The following is an 18,844-nucleotide window of genomic DNA, read 5'->3' as shown; positions in this document are numbered from 1 at the left end:
AAAATTTCGTTAATACTTTTCATATTTTCATACATTTTACATAATACAAATTATAAATGAAAAATGATGATATAACGGACTAAAATTTCATAAATGTGTATGTATGCCTTATTTAATCTGGATTGTAGATGTTTTTCTACCAATGTAAGCCAAGTAGCTTTGTAATTTATACGACTGATTAAACGATTTTTTCCACATATACTTAACCGGAACAAACGATTTTCTATTGAGGCGATGTCTTTGGCCTCCTTACGTTTGCGTGATGTCGCTGGAGGAGGAAGGCAAATGGTGGCAAGACATGCTGCTTTGGGGTTGATTAGAAAAGTGACACCGCACGCACAGCAGGGGCCTAAAAGTGCACCCAGGACACCACATGGCACCACCGCAGGCCACCACTGACTTCAGTCATCGAAGACATGTCGTGCCCGGCGCGCGGATACAGTTCCGGAGTTCGCTGTCAAAGGTATCCCGGTGGATCCAGGTACCAGGGCAAATGGCTGGGCAAGCAGCCTCATGGCTATGGAGTGAAGCGGACCAGCGGTGGCTTGGTCTACGAGGGTCATTGGCACCTGGGGCAGCGGCATGGCTATGGAACTCTGCGTCGGAAGGAGCCAAATGGTGGCACACTCCGCATTTACGTGGGTCAGTGGCAACAGGATAGGCGAAGTGGCGAGGGAAAGCAGTTCTATTCCGATGGATCCGTGTACTTCGGCCAGTGGGAGGCGGACCAACGGTGTGGTCAGGGCATCCTCTGGATGCCGGATGGAGGAGTCTATGTGGGCGAGTGGCTACACGACCAAATGCACGGAAAAGGAGTACTTTTTACGGGTAAGTCAAGTGGAAATGGTTTGAAAATACTTTACAACTAAGATATATGTACTAGATGAAGTAATAGTTCTTAGATAAGATAAAAATATATTAATGTATTTGTTAGTTTTCTATAAAAATTGATTAGAATGCTTCTCAAATATTATACTATCATAGCCATTACGTTTTTAATCTAAAAATATAATTTTCTTTTTAAATGTTCCATATTAAATTCTAAAGCCAAAGGAAGTCGCTATGTAGGCCAATTCGAAGGAGGCTGCAAATCAGGAGCGGGAGTTTTCTATCATGACAACGATGGAAGAAGAATTCAACGCGGCTTTTGGAATCAGGACGTCTGCAAAACGTCGCTAATGCCCTTGCTAACCAAATAAAATAATAAATTAAGCCCAGAAGCTTTCTTGTAACACTTAGATAACATATATTTGGATAGAAAATCAGTTTTTAAATAAGAATTGTAACTAATGCTAGTCAGTGCCTGTTGAGCCTGCGTGTGCTGCTAGAGTCTGTGTCTTTGGGCTGCGATGCAGACACCTGTCGCCTGGGTCGCCTTGATTTGCTGGCTGTCGTTGGGTTGTCCTCGGGTAGCTGAAGTGGCCTCCTTGATCTGGTGGACCTTGTGCTCGGCGTAGAGGCTACATCCAAGCTGTTGTCCAATGTGATTACTTCACAGACGCCTGTGGTGGCTTTAGTCTTTGCTTTCCCTTTGGCTTTCGATTTGGATGACTTGGTGAGCAAAGGCGGTGGTGATTCATCGTCGTCGCTTATCTCAATCAGCTGGCAGGAATTGAAGTCCACGTGATCCGAGGCTGGTGGTGTGTTCTCGGTGCCGCTTCCCCGCCGCTACTACTGCCCGCCGCACTTGGTGGCCGAAGCTCAAGCTCCTCGTAAATCTTGAATTTGGATGGTTTTTTGTGGGACTCGTTGATTTTGGTCGTCTTGTCTTTGACTGCCGAAGCTGTTGCTGCCACATTTCGGCTATTGTCCTCTGGCGAAGGATTGAAAACCAATGCACGTCGCAGTACCTTGTTTTGCGTCTTTTCCTGACCCAGGGGTTTCAGCTCCAGTTGTGCCGTCTTGAGCTGAGCGAAAAAGTTACAGGCATAGTTAACATCCCCGACTGGCAGTCCTTGCCTTTTAAGACCCATCTGAGCCGTTGATATAGCCTCCACATGCTTTCGCCTGTAGCGCAGATAGTTGACATGATAGAGCTGCTGCACCTGCAGCATGCAACCCAATGAAGCACTCATCTCTGCGTTCTCCTGCAGCCATTGAGCCGCCCTTTCATAGAACTCATCTAACTGTTCCTCGCTGTTCCTCTGCAGAAAGCTGAGACGTGCATGCAGACAGCCCATTATAAAATACAGACACTTAAGCTGCGAATTCTCCCGAATGTTGGAAGGAGCTATGTCCAAGTTCAAGTAATGATTCAAATTCATTTGAGAGTTGGGACTACTCGAGCGCATGCTGGGCAGCTTTGGCGAGTAAGCGTTCAGCTGCTGCTGCTTCCTGATTGGCTCCACCAGCTGCAGCTGGTCCATGTGGCTGGCCAGGTCAACAATAGCTGGATCTTTGACTGCTTCCTTCTCCGGTAGAGCCAAGGTTTCCTTGCGAGCCAAGGGTTTTATGTCCAAACAGTGTTCGATGAGTCGCAGCTTGGACTGTGCCTTGTCGAAGTTTTCCATTTGCAGATTGGTCCACAGCCAGGAGAGGAATATCTCTACGGTTTTTAGGGCCAAACCGGTTTCCAGGTTCGATCGGAGAACAACGTGGGAGAGCTGCACTTGTTCGCTCAATCTGTTTGCCGAGCATTCGGTGCTTTCTGTCACAAGATTATTGAGAAGCAACATCAGTGAGTTGTTATCCAAACTGGATAGACCGCAGAAAGTTCGCAAATTGTCCATCAGAGTGTCCAACTGTCGCAGGGGCATCATCATCCTGGGCATTCCAGGCTTTCTTTGCTGATAGCGAAGTCTAAAGCGCACTGTTTGCACGGTGATCAAGATAATATCGTTCTTGCCCAATCTTTCAGGAAACTCGGCGCGAAGCTGCTCCACATGTAGCAGCAACAGCTGGGCATGACTCAGGCAATCCCTTCTGGCATAGTAGCTGGCCAGGTGACAAAAACAGAGCATCACCATTGTTTGCTCCCGCTTGTAGAACCTGCCATTGTGCAGTTGCGGCCACAAATCATCCAGCAACTCCTCCGCCCACTTCACTTCCTCAGCAAGGTTCAGTTTCAGTCTGGCCTGAACTTCGTTCTGGGTGAGGAAATGATTTAGGGCTCGAAGATAGGTAAAACGATCCTCCAGCAGACGTCCAATCCTTAAGAGCAGCAGCCAGGCATCGTCCGCTTGGGTTCGATAGCCCATTGTCGAAAGACCATTGGCGGCAGCCACTCCATCGTCGATCAAGGCCTGCCAATCAATGGGGGTCTCCTCAATGTCCAATGGCTCCTGATCGGCTTGGTGAAAGAAGTGGCCAAAGGCCGTGATGGCTTCACTAGCCAGCTCAACCAGCCGCTGCTCTCGTTTAATATTAATCTGCGCTAGGTTCTGCCTGAGTAGCAGCTCTTCCAGAAAACTCTCGTTCACCTCTTTGTTGGCCACCTTTGCTTTCTTAGCCTCCATCGCGTCCAACAGTAGGCCCACATTGGCATGACCCAGCGACAAGTGATCCATGCGGCTGAGGGATCGCTGATGCTTCAGCTTCGAACGCAACTCCTGGCACTGCTTCAGCATGGCGAGATCACTTCGCACACGCCTGGCCAAGAGCACCAGATGGTAATCACTCTTTCGGCAGCGGACTAGCGACTGTAGGGGCGCCATTGAGGAACCATTCAAGTAATCCATCGCAACGAAGAAATCCATATCGTAGAACTGTTTCTTTTGGGCAGGAGTAAGAGGATGTGGCAGTGGAGTGGACTCGTGCCACTCGTAGACGCACTTCTGTATCTCCTTGCCCAGCTTCACCTGATTGTGGTAGTGCAAACAGAGGTGCGCTCTCAATCGGCTGGGATTCGTTAGCGATGCCAAATAACTGGCATGCAGGCGACTGGTCATGTGGGGATCTTGGCAATGGCAGCTGGCCTTGTAGAGACGTCGCAGTATTTCTTGCATCTCCTTGTCGGCAATCAGGGACCGCAACTTCTGCAGTGGCTCCAGAAGTTCCACCAGCAGGGACATTTGCTCCGGACAAGAGACCTGGTGTGCTGCAATTAATAGCTGGTGTCCCAGTTTGACAAGCTCCACGCTGGTGGGACCCAGGCACTTCATGGTCGTGGCCAGATCCATTGAGTATCTAACTACTACCAGCAGCGGTTTGTGGATGCTCTGGAAAAGTAGGTATTAAGTGATGATCAGAAAGCCTGTTTAAGTACCCACCTTATCTGCTTTTTGCTGCTGCGTCGGCTGCCAGTTATTGTAGGCATCCAAGGCGCACAGACCATAGGCCATGATGCAGTGCCTCCTCAAGCTCTTGCAGGCCTCGTGTTTGCAATTGCTGCCCAGTGGACTCCGTGTGACATTTACCGCCAAGGCACCGCAGCTCTTGAGCAGCTTAAAGTGCTCTGCATAGGCTTCGCAACTGCCCTCGCCCTGCATTTGCTGCCAGAAGCACTGGAAGGGTGAGGCGTATTTACTGCAACTCTGGTGGATCAACACCTGGAGGTATTGAAGGGCCACCAGTAGGTCCGTGATCCACTGCTCCTTGGCATGGGCGGAGCCCTTGTGTTCGAAGAAGACCTGGAACTTGCGCGACAGATCCATGTAGGTGCGTTTAAAGTCGGCTGCGGCGGGCTCCTTGACAAAGATCAACTTGATATAGTAGTAGATCAGCTGCAGGGCATAGTTTAGATTGGATTCCTGGCGAAACAGCTCCTTGCACATGCGCAGCAGCTGCAGCGACATTTGCTGGCTAGACTGAGGTCCCACAATATCGATCTGCACCAGGGCCAAGATGAGACTTAGGTACTCAGGGAATTGGTTGGCCAATTCCGATGGAGCACTGCTGGCCAGTAGTTTCAACAGGGGCTTAAGCATCTTGCTCAGACTCTCCAAGAGCTGGAACTGAGCAAGGGACTTGAAGAATGTCCTTCCTCTTTTGCCAAACATAGATTCGTTTAGTTGCGCCAAAAGTGTTCCCATTTGTGTGATTTTCTTGAGCCGCATGGCATCAAAAAGTTCGCCCAGGGATTCGAGGGCATAACGCAGCTGAGTTGTGGCCTCCGAAGGAAGATTTTGCTCTTGCAGCCGTAAATGCACACTATTGAAGTGTTTCAAATGGATGTCCAGATATATTTTGAAGTTCGATTCCCCTTGCAGGCGGCAGGGTTGACCTCGTATAAGGTTGTACAACTTTATACAGGCTTTGAGGTGACTCTGGGGAGAAAATAATGGTTTAAAATAGGTCCCAATTTGAATGTTTAGGTAAACTAACCTGCTGGCACAAACCGTGATGTATGTACCGCAAGCTGGTCAAGTGCGAGTCCCATAAACTGGGCTTCGCCTCATAGGGAACCAGATGTGGCAGCATTATACCAACTATATCGCTAAAGAGATCCCCATTCTGTAGATTATCCAGCAAGGCAATACAAATGTGGTTCTGCACACTCAGCGCGTACCTCAGCGCATTGGAAGCATCAAAGGATCCTCCAGTCAAATCCCGGAACGTGGCCTCCACCTTTTTGCAGGCCAACTCCACTTTGGATCGGCTTCCCTTCAGTAGATTAGCTAAATCACCAGACATTTTGCGGTTTGAAAAAGACTCATTTGACTATTTTAACTAAGACGCTTCCTTTTTTGTTGGTGCTTTGCGCCAGAATTTAAGATTCAATGTGACCCTAGGCTAAAGAGCATAGAAATCTGCACACGATAGTATCGGTATGTCAAGTATTTTTTCTCACAGAAAAATACCAGGACGTGTAATACCTAAAATAAATCGATATCGCTAAGGGTTATCGAAATTTAAATCAACAAACTGATATTTTTACAAAGCCAATTTAATTTTTTTTAATTATTAAATTAATTTTGTAAAATAAATAGGGCCTTGAGAAAAACAAACGCACTATTAAAATGTTTTAGTTTATGTATTTCAGTTTCAATGGGCTGGTACATCTCATCTCGTTAAATAAACGCGGGTCCTGCTCTTATAATTCTTGTTTGCATATATGTTTATTAAATGAAAAATCTTGTCTAAAAGTGTGTGTATAAGATTTACTCGCCACATTCAATGAAAACATTCTACTGCCGTTGAATAAATGGAAACATTTGGGTATGTGGTATAGTATTACTTAAAAGTACATAAAGGAAAACAATTTGGGTGAGTTCATTACGCTTGGTAAGAGATGCTGATAGAGTTTAAATGTCGGGGGAGGTGGGTAACAATGAAAATATGGGTAAATCAATTGGTTTTCGCTTAACTTATGCGTATTCAAAGAAGGAATGACTTAAGAGTTAGTTAAAAGTTCTTAGCAGTAATTGTGTGATCCCTTTCACGCGAAACGTTGACAAAGCCGAAGTTGTACAAATCAAATGTTTAACGCTGTCGGAGAGCAGGGTTTTGAGTTTTGTTTCACAGTTGTTGGTTGAAATTTAACAGCAAGTCATTAGATCTTTAAAAAGTGTACATGTCGTAACTACATGGTTAATAACTTAAGAGCTTAGCAATTTTAAGATGAGGGGAAATCTAACTGACGAAGGTGTACAAACTGGAACTTGGGTTCGGATGAGACTATAGTAATGCATTTTGTATTGGTTGTTTTTTCTTGTATTCCTCCTCTTGGTTTCCCTCGCTTAAACATATATTTTATTTTGCTTTGCTTTGTTTGATTATTACGTTCATTTTCCCGCCTTTTTCAGCTCTCTGTGTGTGTTTGTTGTTTTGGGTGTTTGTCGCTTTAGTTTTTTTTTTCGTTTTTCATTTGTTTTTTAGCTTACATTTTAAAGAAACAAATTGTGGGCTTCCTAAAGGGTTAATCATCTTTTTCTATCAAAATATGATGTGTGTGGCTGTGTGTTTGTTTAGTGTGTGTGGGTGTATATTTAAATTTATAACGTACAATGACGATACAGCGACAGTTGGAGGATTTAACCATCATGCTTTCTCTTCTTGCCCCGGGCTTGCGATTCGTCTGAAATACAAAACTTGTTAGAAAATGCTGATGCTCATTTAATCGATCCACTCACCTCCTGCCTTTTCGCCATCCTTATCATCCTTGGCATTTACTGATGCAGCGGATTCGTTTGCATCGCCATCGGCTTCATCAATATCGGAGTCCTCATCCTCATCGTCTTCGCCACCTTCGCCCTCGCCCTCCCAATCGGAGTTATCCTCCTCCAAATCGTCATTGTACACCTCCGAAAGGGACACCTCGCCGTTGTCCTCCTCGCTATCATCGCTGTCACCTTCGTCGTCATCGTCATTGGAAACTGAAATGCCGCAAGAGAGTGTTGTTTAATAAAACTGATACAGATTGAACTTCCCTAAGTCGACTCTTATTAAATATTAATTATTTTTCAAACAACTCTTCAACAGGTCTCAAAAAAGTAAATAAAAAAATAGAATACAAAGGTATCTTACTTCGACAAGCCGAAGTTTTTATACCCTTTCCTTTGTTTTTTATCATTTTTTTATAACAGAACAACGTTTATATCGATTTATAAGATTTTGATACAATTGAAACCGTTTTTCTGATATGGTAAAAGGCTTCAATTTCGGAGTATATTCGCAACCAATTCTAATTTTTCAATTAAATAATTTTCCGATATTTCCTATTGAAGCTATCTGATATAGTCCTCCAATCTTCCTGGTCATGAAAAAAGATTGCGAAAGTATCAATACATAGTTTTTAAATTGACCGAGACTGAATCAGATAGACGAATTTTAAATGTACTGTGGATCCTGATCAAGAATATATATTGGATATATGTATGCTTAAAAATTGTCTTTTGCGTTACAGACATCTGATTCTAAATTATAATACCCTCCGAAAGGGCATACAAAAGTTGGGAGCATTTAATATCAACCTAAAATGAAAATAAGTTTTAGACACCTATTTTCTTTAACTCATACTATTTTTTCGAGTTAGAGAAGTTCGTCTTTAAGTGAGAACAAAATCTCAAAGCGCCGTGCTTACAATATGTGGCATTGGCCAGATTTAAAATGGCAAAGAACCAATAGAGCAGGATGGCGAAATTTAAGTTTGGATTGCTAGCGGTCTGTTGGGTCGCCTTTATCACAGATTTTTCATCGGTTGCTGCAGCTGCGGATTCCCTCAACTGCAACTCTTTCAGGTACTCATCTAAGTCGTCTACTTCATTGTCCTCCGATTGCGAAGGTGGTTTGTCCTGCAAACTCTTTTTCGCCTTCACGCGCTGCTCCAGTGCCTCGAGCTCGTCTAAATCGATTTCTAAACCATTCAAACAGAAGGCACTGCGCTTATCTGAAAGGCGACAGAATCTAGGGTTGAACAAATGCGGTTTTTGTGTTTACAATCAAAAAAAAAAAAAAAAAAGACCAAACCGCGAAAGGCGTTAAGTAAACAGACGGACAATGAGCTTTAGATGGTGGTTAATATTCCCAATTTAAATTCTGCAGTTTGATGTGAGATATATTTGTCGTTGGAATACACACCTTCCTCCTCGGAATCGTTGCCGTTGACTTCTTCATCATCATCACCATCGGATTGCGCCTCCTCATCGTCGCAATCAAAACTAAAGGTTGTATATTAATTAATTCTTGTTTCTACTCCACAGGAAAAATCCAAAAAACATACCCGTCCAAGAAGTTTAACGATGGCAGCATCTTGAAGATCTTCTCGCGATAATTGTCCACCTGGGTGGCGTCGTTATTAAACAGATCCAGCACCGCTAGATTTTTAAACTCCTCCAGGGGCTTAAGGGTCTCCAGATCCTTGATCTTGTTGCCGGACAAGTTCAGATATTGCAGTTTGGGGCTGGTGGTCAGATAGTTGAGGCCGCTCGAAATCCGGTTGTCGGACAGCTCCAACTTCTTTAAGTTGGGCAGCTTGGGGAAACCTTTCAGTGTGGTGAGACCCACGTTGATCAAGCTTAGCGATTCCAAGGCGGTGTATTCGTCTGTAAGGCCAACTATGCTTGTACTCCGGCAATTGTCCAGATTCAGCTCTGTGATCTGTGGTCAAAGAAATTAAATTGTTATAATAATTTATTCAATTCTTATAAGGGAATATTTTAATGCTACATATAGTTAGAGAACAATGTAATTAAGTCCTGTAGTTTAATATTAATTTTGTTGATTGGATTCTAAACGTTTTATTTATAAGACAAAATAAGATTGTTTATTTTCTTACGAATGAAATTCAATAATACATTTTTCGATAAGACCTAACAGTTTAAATATCGATATAATTCAACAGTATGCGGTATTTTTAACCATATTATGTCAAAGACCAATGGCTATTTGAACTGTCCACTTTGGTCACACTGGTGTAAAATTTTGACGCAAAGCGAGCAGAAAAAAAAGATGGAGAACAATACATACGCAAAAATCGATCAAACGCTGAGAATTTTTTTGTTGAAATGCAAATCGACATTACATGCAAAATAACCAAATTGGCGCAACGACAAACGACTTGGTAAACATTTGCTACTGCTCTAAATCGCCTAATTACGCATTTTGTTTAAATGCAGGCCGAAAGAAAAGTGCCAACGCGCGTTTATGTAACCCCAAAATGTGTGTGTGCCAGCAGCGTGTATGTGTGCGAGTGCCTCGGCACAAAGAAGAATGCGCAAAGAGAAGAATGCGAAAGCAAAACGGAATTGAAAATGGCGGGGGTGGGAGAACATGCCGGCAGACGCAACAACAACATGTTTGACCGTGACGTAGTTTAGTTGTTGCGCCTGTCTGCGGGAAAGTGGGCGGGGTGGCCCGATAGAGGGGAACGGATGCGGTTTAGCCTGATAATCTTCAAATGAATAAACGTATACTTTTGCTTTGGAGGCTGTGCAAGTTCACTTGAGATTACCCAATTATCAATATGTCACGTTGCCACAAAAACGAAACAAGACGGGTGCCGTCCGTCTGTCTCTGTCTAGCCGAAGAACAGTTTTGGTGCTACAGGGGACACTCAAAATCTTGAATATAAGTTAAAGTAGTCTGGACTCGAAGATTGTTTGGGGGCAACTAGTTTAAAGTTTGAAAAAGTTCATTTCTTTTGTACGTCAACGACGGTTAACATATTCAGTCTTAACCAGACTTAGGGTGTAGTAAATTATATCCATTTAGTGATGACGTTATTTTATACATAGGTTGTTAAGCTGTTATTCAAACTATAGAAATCGTATTATCAAGGGACTAATTTAAATATTTTAAAGGGCATATCAAATTTTGAAAATTTGTGTTTTTTTTTTAGCGATAGCAAGGGGTACGCTCCCTAGGGTTCTATACTTTTCTAATCGAATTCCGAACCAACGGATATGAACCTGGGAAGTACTTACATACATAACATACAGATGATTCAAGGGGTCTTGAGGTACATATACAAAGTGTTGTTGTAAATCTAACTCTAATTTGCGCCACTTGAAAAACAGTTCGCCTTAGAGAGTGGCCACTGTACGTGAGCAAATGAGCGAGAATGAATGCACAAAGCATTTTTCTTTGGCTTAGGCGCGAATGAGTGTGTATGCGTTGCCATTTTTTGTTGCTGCGTTGTTGTTGTGCGGTGCATTGTGGGTGGGAGGTAGTGGGTGGTGGGGCGGCTGGGTGACCGCTGATTGAGATTGAGTAGGCTGGCCAGCCAGAGCGCATGTTTATTAATCAGCGGCTTTGTCTTTTCGCCTGCATTTCTTTCGCCAGGGCGATGCAGTGGTGGGTGGAAGTGGGATGGCTAGAGATGGCGTGCAGGTAAACACGTTGGGTAAAAAAAGAGGGGCTGATAGTGGGAGGAGGGGCAGCATAAAGGTATTATGACTGCGCAGTCAATGTTCACATGTATGCATATCTATGCTTTGTCGATTATTTTGTGCATAAGTTTTCTTACGTATGCATGTGTATCTTTTGTGCGTTGTACGCGTGTGTGTGTGTTTGTGCGGATGATGCGCGCGCTATAATATTGTTATAGATACATTTTGGTATCAAATAACCTGAAATTACAACATGCAGCAAACACATACATACACACACACAAACACATGTTGCCGTGTTTGTCACAATTGAAGGCCGGCAATAACAACAACGCAGGCAAAAGGCAAGAACGAGAAGCAAGCAGCATTGCCAGCTGAAGAGATTAAAAAATTCAGGTGCTGCTGCTACTTTCAGGATGAAAAGATCGTTCTGTGTGCGGCATTGTAGTGCAATAAATAATTTTGTTTTAAACTATAACTTGTAATATTTACTAATTGTCAATTAAAACTGCATTTCAAGGAAGCCAACAGTGGGCTAAGGCGCAAAAATGCGCGCACATGGCAACACTGGCGTCACATACATATACACACTCATACAAAGAATTTGCTTATGGCGATCAATTTCTTTTTTTTGTTCTTTTCTTGTTGATGCGGCTCTGCTCTTCTTCTTCTAGCGCTCCTCATGTTGTATGGCATTTATACACAAATTGAAACTAGATTTACATGATGGATGCACTTACACACAAACAATGGGCCTAATTTTTAATTTTAATTTAAGTTTATGGCGCGTTTTTTGTCTTACCTGATTTACTTTGCGTGCGCGTCGCTCCAGTTCTATTCTCTTCTCCATCGCAGCCGCAGTTGTTTGTTTATTTTGTATATTTGGTTCTTTTCCCTGCACTTTTATTGTGTTTTGTGTGTTTGCCTTCTTTTCTCAGCGCACGCACCAAAGGCAAAAAAGACTCGCACTCACACACGGGCGCGCTCGCACACGCTCACTCACACAGACGCGCAGCCTTGCAAATTTTTCCTTTTGAGCTTCTTTCGGTAACTTGGATGCCGCTTTTCCCACTTTTCGTATGTTTGTGTGGCTAAAAAAGAAAACAGTAAGGGAGTGAGAAAGTTAGTTGCTGGTAATTATTCAAATATCACAACTGCAACTGCATTGTAACGCATTTCCTTCGATTCCAGCACATGACGCGCCTTTTCAAACCAGCTTTTACCGAACAATTCGAAGGTTTTCCGACATTTAACACGTTACCGGCCGAAGGAAATGTTTATGCTGCTAGCACGCACTCACCTGGCGATGCTGAATTTTTAAACACTCGGAATCAATTTTTAATTGTATTTTCAACCAAAGCAAATAGAGGTGGGGAACCGTCGATGCCAACATCCAGGTCATCGATGTTTTCAGAATATAGGTTATATCGATGTTTAACAGAGATTATCGAGGCTTATTCGTCCATCTCTCTTTCTGTTAGTTCGATGTTTCGCTAACATTTACCGGTTAGTTCGACGTTTCGCTTACATTTCGCTGTAAGTTCGATGTTCCGGTAACATTTCACTTCAAAACACAAATCCACCAAAAGCACGCAAATTCACCGCTAGGGGTGGAGAAACGTAGATTCCAACATCGGTCTTATCGATGTTTTTAAAATATCGTACCTGTGGATGTTTGGCGGAGATTATCGATGTTTATCCTTCTTTAACGATATTTTCTTGCCACTGTTAACTTTCAACTCCAGTTTTTGCGCACTTCACTCAAGTTCTTGGACACTTCACTCAGAATCTTACTCACTGAATTCTGGTTTCACTCCATTTCTTGCACGCACTCTGTTAAAATTCCTAACATCTGCCAAGCTACACTCAATATTTAACATCACTCATGTAAGACTTTAAAAATTGTATTATCGATAAGTTTCCAAAATTAATCTATCGCGTGGTGTTTTGAATAAACCGCTAGCATTGTTGTCATCGATATATCGCATAAAAATAGGGATGGTTTTTCAATTTTAAGGCATTCAATGATTGGTAAGAATTTTTCAAAAAATAAAAAACAATCTTCAATTATTTATTGCAGCAGTAGTCTGTGAAAATAAATATACATCGTATATGGAATTGTGGCGATTTACTTTGATTTAAGGGGGTTGTATGTTTTTAAAGGCAAAAAGAGCGCGTCATTCGTGGTTTTGTTATTAAAAGTGGACAATGTTGTAGAATTTTAATGTTATACACTTTTTATATTGTCATTTAAAGTATCTTAATAAAATGTTACCCAGAAATATTGACATATTGGGGCATGATAGTCCTGGGGCCCTTTTCATATTTTTTAGCACTAAATTCAATTTTTGTTTTCAATCTTTTTTATCATAAAAAAAAAATTTAAAAACGTTTTGTGATTACCAGTTGATTTTTGTCTAGAAAACGTATTGCAGTTTTACTCTAATTTACTTGATATTGGCACAACCATCTCAAAATATTCTAGATAAAAAATTAAAATAATCATTACTATTTTAAATTTTAAAACCCTACCCTCTCTTTAATAATTTAAAGGTATAAACCCCACTTTTCATCGTTTTCGTCTTAATTCAGGATTTTATCTATATATTTCACAAGTTGATCCTCCATTTCGGTTAAACAATAAGACGTATGTGAACAATATCAGTCTGATAGCCACCCAGCAGCCCTTGGATGGCTTCGTCCTGGTCCAACCCAAGGATTTCCTACGCGATTGTTTGGGAAAACAAGGAAAAACAGCTTTAGCTTGGTTATTAAAAAGTTAAAAGTCAACCTCACGTTGACATGGCCTGTTAGCTTTTCCTTATATACATATGTATGTATACACAAACAGGACTTTACAAATTGGCTGCAAGGATGCGAACTTCCCTTCGTGTCCCTGAACCTGGCACAGCTTTAAGTGAAGTAAACGACTCAATTTGATTTCCTCGCCTCGTTTATTCCGGCTTTCTTTATACCAGATAATTTTAATGCGAGCTTAAATGCACGCCCGCATACGAACAATTTCAGGCCGACCCAGGTATACAGGTAATTTTTTTATCATATCAAAGGGCGAAAATTACTTTATTCAATCTGACACTGAGAAAAATTATACACATAAAAAGTGAGCACTTCAGTGGAAAGTTACTAAGATATGAAACCAAAGGATTTTTAGACTTATTCTTATATTTAGCGTTTTTTTAGCACTTTGCTTTAAATTGCTTTAAGCAAGTGAAGTAGATATATAATTTATAATAGTCCATACTTATAGGTTCTTATGTTGCCAAAGCTCACCAACGTATAAAATCAAAGCATTCTCAGACTAGTGCATATATTTATTAGTTTTTCAGCACTTATATAATTTAATTTAATCCAACCTTATCATGGTTAAAGGTTACAAATATACAAAACCAAAGGAAGTTTAGACTAATGCATTTTTTTAAAATATTTTTTTTCCGCACTTGTATATTTGATTTAGGCAACTGAAAGCAAAATGTATATTTTAGGTATTCCAAACCATTTTGCCAAGAAAATCGAAATGAAAGTAGCTCCATTTTATATAGTACCACCTTCAAAATTTAAGAAATGGCCAATTTTAAGCCAATCTTAATGTTCGCTTAATTTGAATTTAAATATATTAAGAGTGTGTGAAATTAAAAATTGATTTTGACACACATAAATAAAATAAAATTAGGAAACTACTTGAATTAATATTTTTTCAATATGCCTTCTCGGGCGTACAAATTAGTCAGGGGTTCGTCCTTCCGCCTGTGCAAATTTGCCAAACGTGTGTCCTCGCTCCACTTGGGGATAGTAATAAAGGGGTGGGAGTGGGTTGTGGATGGTGGTCAGGAGCACCAGAAGCATCAGGTACCATTATCCGCGGATCGGGTGCAGGGGTCCTTGAGCGCCATCATCGGTTGCACCATCATCGAGAATGCCCCTGAAGAGAATAGCTGCCTGGGGCGTCTAATCTATTAAAAGCGCGTTAATTCTGCGAGTATGCCATCTATTTGTGGTCGCCAAATAAGAGGAAGTGCCACTGGGAGCTTTTCTTTTTCGCCTGTGAAAGTGTGTATTTGTGGGCCGTTAACATTGGTAACTGTTGCTTTGGCAAATATCAGCTTTAATGGCGAGTTTGTGCAGATTATGGCTGATTATAAGGTTATGGGTATACATTATTACAATTCTATATTTACACTTTTAAATAGTCAACATAATTGTTCTTTAAAGGGTTCCTTGTTCTCAAAATGTTGACTGTTTTTTTGTCTAAATAAAGTTTAATGAACCATTAATGAATTCTGACAATTGCCATTAAAATTGGTTGGTAATCGAAGTACAAAGACTTCTCCCATTTGCACTAAAATCAAGACATTATGATTTATTTCTTTACACTTCACTCTTCACTGAGATTATTTTAAAATAATTAAAATAATAAATAATATTAATAATATTAATATTTGTTTGAATTTAAATGATTATGGATTTAAAAGCCAAATGAATTTTTTTTGTAATCATGTATTTATGTAATATTTATAAATTACTATTTTCATTTTTAATGACTCATTTTCGGGCCCATAAAGAGCGTCTAACTACTGTTTACTGCCCTCTGAATGGGTGCTAATTAACTAAGTAAAGCACAGAGATGGCCAAGATAGACTCTCTCTTTGTTAAACTCTCTTCCTGGCCAACACGCACACGCACACGCACACAAACACAGACAGGTGGAAGACCAATCAACAGTTTGCCGTGGTGCGAGGAAAAGCTCTCGGAAAAGCTCGGAAAAACTCGGAAAAAGAGATGCTGCGACGTCGACAGAGGCGGAAAGCAGCAGCCACAAGTTGCCTTTTCGACATTTGCAACAGTTGCTGTTGAGTGGCTTCGAAAGTCGGACGTGGCGAAAGGTATATGACGGATGGATCCGGAATTAAATCCATTCGAAACTCTTATCACTGGATTTATCTTCGTTTGTGTGTGTGCGTGTGGGAAAAATTGAGGAAAATTGAAAACGCTTGGAACGGGAAACTAGTTCAAGTGCAGAAGCGCCAAAGTTGAAGCAACAATGTTGCAAGTGAAATGTGCAAATTCAAATTTGAAAAAGGCGAAATATTAAGACATAAGTTTTAAAAGTAATTAACATACAAACTAACACACATATAATTGATTTAATTTTTGGCAAATGTCTCACAAAAACGAAATTTTGGTGATTTAGCACATGTGTTACTCCTGCCACGATAAAAAATGCCTTAAATTCTAAGCCAAAATTAAACTGAAAGAGAAATGAAAAATCTCTGCTAATTTTATTCAGATTGAAAAATACGATTATAATCTGACCCTGCACACCCGAAAACAAAAAAAAATGTGCAAATCCCAAGGAAATTACCATATGTAATCCACGCACAATCGTAGACTGTGTATATGTGAACGTAACTCGTGCACTGAAAACAAAACTGTTGGTGCATCAAAACTCTTGAAGTTAACATCATAAAATAATATCAAAAAGCTTAAATTTTAAATTATAAATATAAAACAAAGACACCGATTTTTAATAAGTGTAAATCAGACATATACATTAAATTATAAAAAAATACTTTGTATTCTATAATAAGGTGTATTAAATTTTGTTTTTTTTTATGTAAAATATTGTTATAAAAGTATAATTAACATTTTTCTGAGGAGTGTAATATTCCAGAACATTCCTCTACATTATTGTTCTCTGTGCAAAACATATTCTCAATTCAAATTCGTTTTGACACGCGCCTGTAAAGAAATTTCACATTGGTTTTTCTCATTCCTTGACTGTGGCTTTTTTCCCTTGTTTTTTTCGGGGCTTTCCTGCAAATAAAGTTCTGTCGAATTGATTTGATAACAGAATAGAACAACCAGCAACAGGCAACCAGCAACAAAAATCGGCAATCGAGCGGCGTCGAAATCATCACCCCCCTTACCCAGAAAAAAGGTTAGTACATATGTATGATTTTTCGGATGATTCCCCTGATTTGCATTTCAAAGGTTTTTTGTGTGTGATTATCGTGTCTGGCTCCCCCGAAAATGTCAAGCGGCCCACACTGCGTATGATTGATTGGGCCCCAGTGAGCGTGTTCCATAATTATGTTAACGTGTGTGGCAAACGGATTTTCCTTTGCGATTTTCTATTAAAGTGATTTGATTTATTTTTGCTGGAACGTAAAAATAAATTTCGCTTCAATGTGGTGTACCGATATCGAAAGGTATTGAAGCGAACGCAAATTGTGGTGAAAATATAGATATACAAACGGCGTTTTCTGTACAAAACAAAAGCTTTTCAGCTGAATGCTTGTAAAAACCAACCAACCAACCGAATTGCAAATTCTAATATCCAAATATTCAAAGAAATAAATTTATATTTTTTAATAGGGAAAATTATGTTTTATTTATTTTAGTTTGAAGTAACATTTAATCAGTAAGACTTTCTTTAAAATATTAAATCTTATTCTGACTGTTATTTTGCCTATGCCAAAATAGTCAAATATTGTGTTATGCTCTTAGCCAAACCTTAAAACTTGTGCTTTGCACTCCGTCAAGCGTAAATTACCATCCGTCTTAAGGAGATTTCGCCATAAAGTTGAGAGCGTTTTAGTCCTTGTGCAAGCCACTCAACTTTTGAACTGCGGAAACTACAACTTCCGTCGAGATTGAGCTGAAGGTTGGGTTTTAATCTAAAAAGTTTAATTAGCTGATTTAGCAGCTTGCTAAGTTGCTACGCCAAGCCAATTATACAATTTTCCAATTATATTGGAATGCAATTCCTTTTTTTATTAATCGCATTTCGGTTGCAATTAAATAAAATTTCCTTTGGCAGCAGAGCACTGCCTTAATTGGTTTTAATAACTTAAGCCACTTAGAGGCAATTATGTGGCCACCAGCAGGGCGCACATTTTCTTTAACGCATTTTCACTTTTCATTTCAACTTCCGCGACCTTCTCCGTCTGGATTGTTTGGTCTTTTTACGGCGCTTCTCTGCCCGCGGCATCCAACGCATTTTAGCACCTTGACACCTGTTTTCACCTGGACGTGTTTGCATTCCGACGTTGCATACTTTGCGGCGCCACGCGTTCAAGTGATTCACCACTTCCTCAAGCATGGAAATTAATGAGTATATTCATTTAAAAGCGCTTGGCAGAATATCCATTAAACAAGCGTTAAAAATAGCCTTCTGCTGCTGCTTATTTTAACTAGTTTCAAATTTCAATCACGCTTAAGTGATTTATCAAAAACTATAATAATTTAAATATGTATTATCAATGCCAGTCCGCTTTGGGTAAAAATTATGAGAAACATTTTTTATTTTTGATTTTTTGTTTATTATATTTTCTTATATTACAGATTTTCATTGGTTTAGAAGTTTTAGTAATTTTAGTAACTCCAAACTTAAGACGACATCAAGCCGAATATATGTCTGCATTTAATTTACTCATGCATTTATATCAGTGAAATATGTTCATATAAATAACTTAACTGTATTTCCTAGTAATGCGTGTATAAAAAACGCAGTAAATTAGCGTTAAAATTAATAAGCCAGAAGAAACTACTTGAAACGCCCCGCATTTCTAGCCAAAATTGCATGTACAAGTTTTTTACTATCTAAAGCCCTCGACCGAGTTTTGTTGCTTTTTCACTTTGATTTTTTGTTAGTTTTTTTTACATTTTTCCCCGGGTTTTTTTTGTAGTTGCTCTTGGGCTGAAGAGCTCGTGAAAAAAGAGGAGGTGGGTTGGAAAATCCAGCGGACGAAGGATGTAGGGCGGAATTTAGATGCGTTGGCATTGACATTTATGCGCAGGGAACGGGAATTGGGCTTGGGTATAAAAAAAATTGGAATTTTATGGCACATTATTATTTTTACTTAGCAGTTGTTCGCATTGGAATAAATTTTGCGGAAAAGGATGCATGCGGAACAGTTTTATCCGGCAAATGTCAATTTTAATAAACTTTATGCGCCATGAGTGGGAGCTTTAAAAGTCGCGTAAAAGTCAACTAAATGAACTGCTTACAAATAGCATGACACCAAGTAATCGGCAGTAACTTGTACCTTAAATTGCTGGCTGAGATTTTTACTAGCTAATATCTTTGATCTTGTGGAAATATGGAAACATTTAAATTG

General features: G+C 40.4%; 4 protein-coding genes and 1 long non-coding RNA gene across 8 annotated transcripts in view; 3 read left to right on the top strand and 2 right to left on the bottom strand.

Moving 5' to 3' along the window:
• The first annotated feature begins 291 nt into the window (after window positions 1-291).
• Window positions 292-1,295, top strand: LOC108144389 (MORN repeat-containing protein 3). Its single transcript, XM_017269166.2, has 2 exons — window positions 292-828; window positions 1,048-1,295. Exons 1-2 carry the CDS (start codon window positions 417-419, stop codon window positions 1,197-1,199), a joined length of 564 nt encoding a protein of 187 aa, XP_017124655.1. The 5' UTR covers window positions 292-416; the 3' UTR covers window positions 1,200-1,295.
• On the bottom strand, window positions 1,223-5,643 carry LOC108144384 (protein three rows). Its single transcript, XM_017269159.2, is given in 4 exon segments — window positions 1,223-1,664; window positions 1,667-4,157; window positions 4,209-5,204; window positions 5,263-5,643. Coding segments are annotated over 4 exon segments (4,164 nt in total). The 5' UTR covers window positions 5,572-5,643; the 3' UTR covers window positions 1,223-1,296.
• A 249-nt stretch (window positions 5,644-5,892) lies between these two features.
• On the bottom strand, window positions 5,893-11,616 carry LOC108144728 (acidic leucine-rich nuclear phosphoprotein 32 family member A). Of its 2 annotated transcripts, XM_017269825.2 has the most exons (6): window positions 11,509-11,616; window positions 8,600-8,976; window positions 8,458-8,537; window positions 7,961-8,266; window positions 7,011-7,253; window positions 5,893-6,955 (listed from the first exon to the last, which is right to left on the bottom strand). In XM_017269825.2, exons 1-6 carry the CDS (start codon window positions 11,554-11,556, stop codon window positions 6,912-6,914), a joined length of 1,098 nt encoding a protein of 365 aa, XP_017125314.1. In that variant the 5' UTR covers window positions 11,557-11,616; the 3' UTR covers window positions 5,893-6,911. The 2 variants fall into 2 exon arrangements, with proteins under 2 accessions (XP_017125314.1, XP_017125315.1); XM_017269826.2 differs by lacking the exon at window positions 7,961-8,266.
• Window positions 9,323-12,102, top strand: LOC108144729. The gene is made up of 3 exons (XR_001774378.2): window positions 9,323-9,439; window positions 9,495-11,839; window positions 11,898-12,102. It is a non-coding gene; the product is annotated as an uncharacterized LOC108144729 (long non-coding RNA).
• Window positions 12,103-15,575: 3,473 nt separating this feature from the next.
• Window positions 15,576-18,844, top strand: part of LOC108144532 (potassium voltage-gated channel subfamily H member 8) — a 61,621-nt gene continuing 58,352 nt past the window's right edge. For all 3 annotated transcript variants that reach the window (XM_017269492.2, XM_017269491.2, XM_017269488.2), the window contains exons 1-2: window positions 15,576-15,607; window positions 16,551-16,662. The gene's annotated coding sequence lies outside the window, so the exon portion shown is untranslated. The remainder of the gene's footprint in view (window positions 15,608-16,550; window positions 16,663-18,844) is intronic.

Source organism: Drosophila elegans, unplaced genomic scaffold, assembly GCF_018152505.1.
Source record: "Drosophila elegans isolate 14027-0461.03 unplaced genomic scaffold, ASM1815250v1 contig_183, whole genome shotgun sequence".
Lineage (NCBI taxonomy): Eukaryota > Metazoa > Arthropoda > Insecta > Diptera > Drosophilidae > Drosophila > Drosophila elegans.
This window is presented reverse-complemented; position numbering and strand designations above follow the sequence as displayed.

Coding starts and splice junctions, on each gene's coding strand:
- LOC108144389 (XM_017269166.2), top strand. CDS start 417: ATGTCGTGCCCGGCGCGCGGATACAGTTCCGGAGTTCGCTGTCAAAGG. Junction 829..1,047: donor AAAAGGAGTACTTTTTACGG/GTAAGTCAAGTG, acceptor TAAATTCTAAAG/CCAAAGGAAGTCGCTATGTA.
- LOC108144728 (XM_017269825.2), bottom strand. CDS start 11,556: ATGGAGAAGAGAATAGAACTGGAGCGACGCGCACGCAAAGTAAATCAG. Junction 8,267..8,457: donor CAACGATTCCGAGGAGGAAG/GTGTGTATTCCA, acceptor GTCGCCTTTCAG/ATAAGCGCAGTGCCTTCTGT. Junction 6,956..7,010: donor GGATGGCGAAAAGGCAGGAG/GTGAGTGGATCG, acceptor TTTGTATTTCAG/ACGAATCGCAAGCCCGGGGC.